General features: G+C 39.0%; 2 protein-coding genes across 3 annotated transcripts in view; both read right to left on the bottom strand.

Annotated features, from left to right (window-relative positions):
• Nucleotides 1-221: 221 nt before the first annotated feature.
• On the bottom strand, nt 222-2,397 carry LOC109053353 (ATP-sensitive inward rectifier potassium channel 11-like). The gene has a single exon (XM_019070753.2). It carries the CDS (start codon nt 2,018-2,020, stop codon nt 881-883), a length of 1,140 nt encoding a protein of 379 aa, XP_018926298.1. The 5' UTR covers nt 2,021-2,397; the 3' UTR covers nt 222-880.
• A 2,347-nt stretch (nt 2,398-4,744) lies between these two features.
• The window catches only part of LOC109088442 (ATP-binding cassette sub-family C member 8-like), a 78,452-nt gene continuing 73,288 nt past the window's right edge, over nt 4,745-9,908 (bottom strand). Inside the window, exons 35-40 of one of the 2 annotated variants that reach the window (XM_042753740.1) lie at nt 8,399-8,477; nt 8,198-8,306; nt 7,708-7,811; nt 6,424-6,557; nt 5,166-5,228; nt 4,745-5,001 (exon numbers count right to left, since the gene is read on the bottom strand). In XM_042753740.1, coding sequence (XP_042609674.1) covers nt 4,864-5,001; nt 5,166-5,228; nt 6,424-6,557; nt 7,708-7,811; nt 8,198-8,306; nt 8,399-8,477 — 627 coding nt within the window. In that variant the 3' untranslated portion in view covers nt 4,745-4,863. The remainder of the gene's footprint in view (nt 5,002-5,165; nt 5,229-6,423; nt 6,558-7,707; nt 7,812-8,197; nt 8,307-8,398; nt 8,478-9,908) is intronic. The other variant, XM_042753741.1, reaches the window with a different exon arrangement.

The raw sequence follows: 9,908 nt of genomic DNA, 5'->3' as shown, positions 1-9,908 counted from the left end.
AGAGCAATCATCTGCATGTTTCATGAACGTTATGGAATGAAATCATGTTTTGAAGGCAAAAAAGGTCAATCTTTTCAGATCTGTCAGGTGTTCTAATAATTTTGGCCACCACTGTATGTATATATATATATATATATATATATATATACACACAACACACACACACACACACACACACACACACACACACACACACACACACACACACAGACACACACACACTATATTGCCAAAAGTATTGGGACACCCCTTCTAATGAACAAGTTTGATTACTTTAGTTATTTCCATGAGTATGAGGTATAAGGTGAGGTTTAAAAAGAAATGATTGATTGAGTCAGTGTGGAAGAACTTGACTGGTCTGCAGAAACCTCTGGTGTGACTTTAAATGCAGACCTTGAGCCCAAAACTCATCACCAAACACCAGCGACTTGTATATATGGGTACAGTCATTTTAGATGAATTTTGAACCTTTTTGAACCTTGTCTTATATACAGAGGCATTGTCATGTTAGAATAGAAAATGGTAGTGTCCATACTGTTGCTATAAGATTAGAAGCACACAATTCATAATATGCTTGCATCTCAGCTAAATATTGTCCTATGAACTATACATCAATGGAAAGATTATTTATTCAGCTTTCAGAAGATGTATACATCTCAATTTCACAAAATTGACCCTTACGACTGGTTTTGTGGTTCATGGTCACATTTGTATTCATGGAAATTACTGAAGTAGTCAAACCTGTTCATTAGAAGGGGGTATCCCAATACTTTTGGCAATAGTGTGTGTGTGTGTGTGTGTGTTATAGGTTACTTAAAATTTTATATATATATATATATACCATTTGGTTGGGTCTCAGGAGGTTAATGAAAGAGTACTTTCACTGTTCTTTGGTGTTTTGATGTCTGATTCTCCTCCTCACTGACGCGCCGCTGGACTCCTTTAGTCTGAAGCTCTCCATCCCTCCCGCCTCATCCAGAGCGCGCGCGCTGCAGCTCGGCGTCGCCACTTTAACGGTGTTCCCAAACTTAGAATAGTCCACGGCGTACATCCCATCTTCCTCAGACACCGTAGACACGAACCTCTGGCCCCACAGGATCTCCTCGGACAGGTAAGAGGTCCGCGCTTGGGTGGTGATGCCGGTGGTCTCCACCACCCCCTCCAAAACGACGATCACCTCGATGTCCTCGTGCTGCAGATCCGTCGCTGATAAATCATACAGAGGGCTGTTTTTATCAATGACGTGACTGATGATGAGGGGAGACACCAGGAAGATGCTGTTGGTGCCAACCGGGTTGTCCATCTGGATGTCTATCTGGTCCAAAGGCACGATCTCGCCTTCATTGGTGACGGTTTTGCGCACCACCTGCATGTGCACGGTGGCACTGATGATCATGCTCTTCCTCAAGTCCCCGAGGCGAAACATGAAGCACATGTTGTTGTTTCTGACGGTAATAACCGCGTGCTTGCTGAAGATGAGCGTCTCCGCTCGCCGGTTCGCTTGCGCTGTTTTCATGAAGATGCATCCCAGCATGATGGCATTGATTACCAGACCTACGATGTTTTGTAGGATCAGTATCACGATGGCCGACACGCACTCCTCCGTGATCATCCGCCCGCCAAAGCCGATAGTCACCTGGACTTCGATGGAGAACAGAAAGGCGGAGGAGAACGAGTGGATGTCCGTTACGCACGGCACAAAGTCGTCCCCTTTCGTGTCCAGATCTCCGTGCGCGAACGCGACGAGCCACCAGATCATCCCGAACAAGAGCCAACTGCACAGGAACGACATGGTGAAGATCAGGAGCGTGTGAAGCCATTTTAGGTCCACTAGAGTAGTGAAGACGTCCTGGAGAAAGCGTCCTTGTTCGCGGATGTTCGTGTGCGCGACGTTGCACGTTCCATTCTTGGCGACGAATCGCGCTTTCCGCTGTTTAGTCTTGAATTTTGGCTGCAACACATCTTCCGCCAAGCGGGTCAGCAGATAATCCTCGGGAATGAGTCCTTTTCTGGACAACATAGCTGGTCCATGCTATAATTTGGCTTCCTTAATAAGTCGTAACGTGGCTCTGGATTTTTTTCCTTTTTTTTTCCCGCACAAACTCTGCACACTAGCCCGCAGGAGGTGAGGAGGTCCCGAGGGAAGACGCCGCTTTTAGTGCTCCTGCTGCCGCTGCCTGTCAATTGCAACCGGATATTTTTCTCGCACAACCTCTCAGCTGTGACTTTGGGCCGGACAGAATGACTCGTTCTGCACAGGGCATGCGTGCTAAACGCGAACTTTAGCACAGTTAGAAACCGCTCTACGTTAACAATAAAAGACACGCTAGACTTAACTATACACTACTATGACTATACTACACTACTAGTAATAGTGAGGACACCAGTTCTAAAGAGACAGATATACTATAAGCTATAGTCAACAATGCTGTACTGTAGTATTATCTCATATTAAGAGCATTAACTACTAATATAAAAATGTATTTATTTTTTAAATAATTTCAAACTTTTTATCCCAAACCTTTTAAAAAAAGAGCATTATTATTTAATATAAAATAATATAGTTTTATTTCTAACTGTATTACCCAGTCTATTAAAAAAAGAGAATTATATAATTATATTGGTTTATTTCCAACTTTTAACCAGTCTATTAAAAATAGCATTATATCAGTTTATTATATTTGTACATATTTTATAGCTTTTTAAAACAGACCTATTTAAAAAAGTGTGTATTATATTATATTATATTATATTATAGCATATTATAGCATATTATAGCATGTTATAGCATATTAAATTGTTAATTTTTAACTTTTTACCTACTCCATTAAAAACAGCATTATGTTAATTATTTTTAATAATTTCTAGGTTTTTAACAAGCTTATTTGAAAAAGCATATATTTATTATATATTATTTATATATTACATTTTGTTTTGTTAATTTCCAACTTCTTAACCTAATCTATTTACAAAAAGTAATGTTACATTATATATTATAATTACTTTTTAACTTTAATATGAAAAAGAGCATTGTAAATATAACCTATTAAAAGGTGTATTTCCGTATACAGGTGCTGGTCATATAATTAGAATGTCATCAATAAGTTTATTTCACTAATTCCATTCAAAAAGTGAAACTTGTATATTATATTCATTCATTACACACAGACTGATATATTTCAAATGTTTATTTCTTTTAATTTTGATGATTATAACTGACAACTAAGGAAAATCCCAAATTCAGTATTTCAGAGAATTAGAATATTGTGAAAAGGTTCAATATTGAAGACACCTGGTGCCACACTCTAATCAGCTAATTAACTCAAAACACCTGCAAAGGCCTTTAAATGGTCTCTTAGTCTAGTTCTGTAGGCTACACAATCATGGGGAAGGCAGCTGACTTGACAGTTGTCCAAAAGACGACCACTGACACCTTGCACAAGGAGGGCAAGACACAAAAGGTCATTGCAAAAGAGGCTGGCTGTTCACAGAGCTCTGTGTCCAAGCACATTAATAGAGAGGTGAAGGGAAGGAAAAGATGTGGTAGAAAAAAGTGTACAAGCAATAGGGAGTACTGCACCCTGGAGAGGATTGTGAAACAAAACCCATTCAAAAATGTGGGGGAGATTCACAAAGAGTGGACTGCAGCTGGAGTCAGTGCTTCAAGAACCACTACGGACAGACGTATGCAAGACATGGGTTTCAGCTGTCGCATTCCTTGTGTCAAGCCACTCTTGAACAACAGACAGTGTCAGAAGCGTCTCGCTTCAAAAGGACTGGACTGCTGCTGAGTGGTCCAAAGTTATGTGCTCTGATGAAAGTAAATTTTGGATTTCCTTTGGAAATCAGGGTCCCAGAGTCTGGAGGAAGAGAGGAGAGGCACACAATCCACGTTGCTTGAGGTCCAGTGTAAAGTTTCCAAAGTCAGTGATGGTGTGGGGTGCCATGTCATCTGCTGGTGTTGGTCCACTGTGTTTTCTGAGGTCCAAGGTCAACGCAGCCGTATACCAGGGAGGTTTTAGAGCACTTCATGCTTCCTGCTGCTGACCAACTTTATGGAGATGCAGATTTCATTTTCCAACGGGACTTGGCACCTGCACACAGTGCCAAAGCCACCCATACCTGGTTTAAGGACCATGGTATCCCTGTTCTTATTTGGCCAGCAAACTCGCCTGACTTTAACCCCATAGATTTTCTATTGTGAAGAGGAAGATGCGATATGCCAGACCCAAGAATGCAGAAGAGCTGAAGTCCACTATCAGAGCAACCTGGGCTCTCATAACACCTGAGCAGTGCCACAGACTGATCGACTCCATGCCACGCCGCATTGCTGCAGTAATTCAGGCAAAAGGAGCCCCAACTAAGTATTGAGTGCTGTACATGCTCATACTTTCCATGTTCATACTTTTCAGTTGGCCAAGATTTCTAAAAATCCTTTCTTTGTATTGGTCTTAAGTAATATTCTAATTTTCTGCGATACTGAATTTGGGATTTTCCTTAGTTGTCAGTTATAATCATCAAAATTAATTAATATAATATACAAGATTCACTTTTTGAATGGAATTAGTGAAATAAGTCAACTTTTTGATGATATTCTAATTATATGACCAGCACCTGTACACACACACACACACACACACACACACACACACACACACACGTATATACTGACAAAATTGACACATTTAGCAATATTAAAAATAAAAGGGAGAAAATCAAAATAAGCATACAACTTGTTTTTTTTTATATATTTTTTATTAATAAATGATTAATATTTTATTTACAAATGTGATGATAATCCCAGTAATAAATTATTCATTATTATTTATGGTACAATTGCACTTTCAGTCAAGGGTCTCTGGTTTATTTGTCGGCTCTCACGAATGACGCAAACACACTGTCCTCTTGATTGAGGAGAACCTCTGGTTTCTCAAACTCCAGAATGACTCCTCTCTTCATCACAATCACCAGGTCTGCATTCAGGATGGTGTGCACACGATGCTGTGGAAAAACACACAATAAAGTTCAAGGGCCTGAGACTTTGTTTGAACAGGATAAATGTCTCTCAGTCATTAAAAGCATTCAGTCGTCGTCATGCTGTCAGACTTTAATGACAACTAGAATGTAAATATTAAAGTCAGAAAGCAACCTAATAGGGAACTTACAGCAATGGTGACCACAGTTCTGTCGGCGAAGGCAGTCATCACAACTTTTTGCAGAATGCTCTCCTATTAAACAAAGAGCATTATTAATATAACACATCATAACAATGTAATATATGATTTTTTTTTAAAGACTTTTATACTTTAAAACTAACCTAAGCTTTATATTTGATCATTTTTAATAATATCACTATTGAATCTTACCTATTAAAAAGAGCATTAGTAATTAAAAATAAAATATACTATATATAACCTACTAAGATGAGCATATTTTATTATATATTTTTTAGAATTCCAAACTTTCTAACCTAACATTAAAAAGAACATTATATTATATGTTTTAAATAATTTGTAACCTTTTAACCTAGACTATAAAAAATAACATAACATATAATGTATTATATATTAATTGGTTTATATTTTTATGGCCTAACCTATTAAAAACAACAGTATTGATAATTTTTATATAATTTTTTATTTATAAAAATTTCTTACTTCTTAACATATTAAAAACACCACTATAATATATATGTATTATTATGTGTTTTAAGCATTATATATATATATATATATATATATAATATATAGTGCTGTTAAATGATTAATCACATCCAAAATAAAAGTTTTTATTTACATAATATATGTTTGTGTACTGTGTATATTTATTATGTATATAAATGCACACACATACAGTATGTTTTTAAAGTATTTACTTGTATATATTTATATTCATATAATTTATGATATTTAAATATATTTAATATATTAATATTAAATATATTTTAATTAATTAAAATAATATTTCTAGAGCATTTCTCCAATATATGTATTTACAAATTATAATTATTTTATTCTCAATACAATTTAAGTGAAGATTTCATTGGAAAGTTAACATGAATTTTAGTATATGTTACTTTATATATTAGTGCTTTAATGATGGCTTACATTTATCCTGGCATGGCATTTTTATACTGAATTCTTGTTATCAGTCTGTGGGTGCTGTATAAACACCAGCACTTTTCACACAGATGCTTTCCTTTCAGTAGGAATCAGTCAAATTGACCCTCACTGTGTGTCCATTCCTCTCTTAAACTCAGCCAGTGCATTTAGCAGAGCCACGCTTCATTTATTCAGAGAGATGAAGGAGAGGAGAAGAGTGCTTGAGAATCGAGGTCTTGGCCCCTGGGCTGTTCCCTCTACCTCTCAGACTTTCTATTGTACTTCTAAATACACACACACACACACACACACATACACACACCGTAGCCATGTCTATGGAAGCAGTAGCCTCGTCCATAATCAGAATACTGCTCTTCCGCACGAATGCACGTGCCAGACAGAAGAGCTGACGCTGCCCCTGGCTGAAGTTCTCCCCACCTTCAGCTATTATGGCATCTGAAACACAAGGTGAAAGATCATTAGTCATAATTTTTGATTTTTATATGTTCAGAGTGAAATGGTGCTGCAGCCTGCAGCTGGTTTGATGTCTGGAGGTGATGTGATTATCAGCTGACCACGCAGTCAATTTGATGTGCTCTCGTTTAGAAATATGAGATATAATTTCAGCTGGGACTGTTCAGAGGGGTACACCAGTTAATTCTTTCATAAAAGCATCTATTCATAAAACCATATAAACCTCATTTCTCTAAATTCCTCTAAATGATCAAAAGTTTACTGAAAATCCTGTTGCACAGAATCTGCTATATGGCTTCTGTCATCTGAATGATCATTTATACTTTCCATCAAGTGAAAAATCTATTAGTTTAATTGTAAAATCATCCATCTTGAGGTTGTAGATAATGTGTCTTTTTGCGGTGAAATCTTTATATAATATAACATAATATATGTTATACTGTTAGTAATATTTGAAGATGAACACTTACTGGACTGAAGCAACTTTTTACTTGATTATACATATTTGATATTCTAGGGAAAAAAATCATGTTCAAATGTGAATCCACAAGGCTCAATCATTGTGTTGCATTGCATCATTTGTTTGGAAACTACAAGCTTTGATCAGAAAACTAAACATTTAAATATCATCTTACTACGACTTATTAATGGGAAAAATATAGAGTGGCAACTAATATTTATATGATTATGACAGTATATTCTGCTATACTGTCATAAAATTCAAAATTATTTACAAGCTATCAGAATATGCTTTGGCCATAAAAATATCAGCATATTTTTGCTCAGTTTTGGCCTGAGATATTTTTTTCCCCCTTCATATTCTGACTATATCATATTATATGAGCCATAAAAGCCTGATGTATCAAATATGATACTCAACAACAATAAAGAGAGTTTTTCTCTGAAGGTTTAATAAACTCTTCCATTTTGTTATTTTGTACGTCAGGCTTTACAGGGTTAAAGGGATAGAAAGGATCTGCTTTTATGTTCCACAGGAAAAAAAATAAAAATAATATACAGTAGGTTTGGAAAGACATGAAGTTGAGTAATGACAAAATTTACACGTTTTTGGTGAACGATCCCTTTAACGTGATTTCTATCACGTGGTTGGTTGGCATGGTTTTTGTCTTACCTAGTCCTCCAGGCAGGGTTTTAACTACTGGTTTGAGTTGTGCGATTTCTAATGCCTCCCATAGCATGCTGTCTGTAGCCTTCATTTCTGGATCTAGATTAAAACTGAACAGAACAAAATGAGGTATTATAAAACTTCATTATAAATTCAGCTTGCCCTAGAAATCCTTCTGTTCTTCAGTCCCGTGGTGATGTATGATGGGGCTTTTAAAAACATTGAAACAAGACAAAAAATTATTTCACTCTGCTGTTGCTATGGTACATTTAGAGAATGGCAGTGACAAATAATATATAAATGCTTATTAATGCTTGTCTGTCTTGCATTCATAATGTATATAATGTACAGTTTGTGAAATCATATCTCATGTATCCAATTCAAACTGATTATGTTCTTCGTAAGTACATTTGTTACAACTGTAAATGAATAAAATAATGTCTAGGATATTATGACAATCATTGACTCATGCAGTATTCGGTTTCATGAGACACACCGGATGGTTCCGCTGAATAAGAAGGGATCTTGCAGAATAATAGAGAAGCGCGACCTCAGCGTCTGAAGAGGCAGCTTTGCTATATCGATGTCATCGATGATTATTCGTCCTGTTAAATTATAGAGTCTTAAAATCCATGCTATATATTATACATGCTCTGTAATTTAAATTACATTAGCTTGAATTTGAAAAATAAGTCACCTTCAAATGTGTCCACCATCCGGAAAAAGGCTAATGAGAAAGACGACTTGCCACTTCCTGTTCTACCACAGATTCCAACCTATAACAGATCAACACAACAGTTCCCCTTCAGGAACTCGAGCTGCATCGAAACTATGGGAACGCCTTCAGCATGACCATGCTCTGAATCACATGTGTAATCAGTCCAATGGATGGGCGAGACGTCACAGGCCAGGTGGCGTAGCGACCAAGAAGCTTAAAACCACGTGCGGTGGATACAGCGGCAGCTTTCTGTCATTCAGCAAGCACTCTGTGTGTGTGTCAGTCTGACTATCCGTTTGTGAGTCTTATTTATTGTCTGTCCTTCACTATAAGCCATGCCAAAGTCGAGTGATAAGACTAAACACTTAGGCAAGAGCAGACAGCGTTTCAGGCTATGCGTTGTCTGCTTGGGAGCGGAGCACACAGAGTCAGCTCTCGAGGGAGCATTGCGAACATCTGCCACTGCATATTCTTTGCTCCCGGAAGACTCTCTTCCAGGAGGGAGCCTTCACCAGCGTTCCTCGTGGTGCCAGCCCCGCTTCCACCGAGGCGGAGTGGTGGCTTCACTCGTGGGAATTGCAGATGGATCTGATGGAGGGATGGAGACAGGCGAGTCCCTTTCTTCTTCCTCACCCGCCAGATCCAACGTTCACTCTCTGGGATCGGAAGCCTGCTCTCTGGTTTCTTCCCCCTGGGGAGAGGGCTCGAAGCTCCTTCTGTCTTCCTTTGAGAAGGTTGACATGGTGGGCGTTGATGAGGACTCGCCTCCTCAATCACCCCAGTATGAGGAGCTATTGGAGGTGGTTACTTGTGCTGTGGCCAAGCTAAACATTGAATGGCCTGCCGAGAAACAGGCTGAACAGCAGAAAAGCAAGTTCGATGAATGCTTTCTGCAGAGTAAGCAGCCACTTTCACGCCAGAGCCTGCCTTTTTTGCCCGACCTCCACACCGAGGTGTCGAGGTTGTGGACGAGACCCTTCTCGGCCCATATCTTCAGTCCCGCCTGAAGTCATTATGCCAACGTGGTGGGGCTGAGTGATCACAGTTACAGGGCAATGCCCCAGATTGAGTAAATGCTTGCGAGCTATCTGTCCCCAGGGCAGCATCGTCCCTGAAGGCTCCGGCATTGCCCTCCAAACTGCTGCAGACCACCTCAGCGCTGGTGGGCAAGGGGTACATGACATCGGGTCAGACTGGCACTTGCTCGCACACCATGGCGGTGTTGCAGGCTTACCAAGCCAACCTGCTAAAAGAGCTGGATGATTATGTCAACTCCATCGACAACAGGTACCAGGAGGCTCGTAAACTTTTCTCAGTCTCCGCCTGGAAACATAGCGGTACTGGGAGGCTCGCTACCTCTTCGGAGGTCTCTAGAGCAGCTATTTTGGCCATCCCCTGCCAGTCCGCCACTTCAGGGAACTGAGCTAGCCGCTCTGATTTCACCTGAGGTCAGTCTCGAGAGACTGATTCCCTTAGTAGAATATTTGGT

The sequence above is a fragment of the Cyprinus carpio genome, chromosome B25 (genome assembly GCF_018340385.1).
Source record: "Cyprinus carpio isolate SPL01 chromosome B25, ASM1834038v1, whole genome shotgun sequence".
Taxonomy (NCBI): domain Eukaryota; kingdom Metazoa; phylum Chordata; class Actinopteri; order Cypriniformes; family Cyprinidae; genus Cyprinus; species Cyprinus carpio.
The sequence above is the reverse complement of the archived record's forward strand: the minus strand, read 5'-3'. Positions and strand labels throughout refer to the sequence as shown.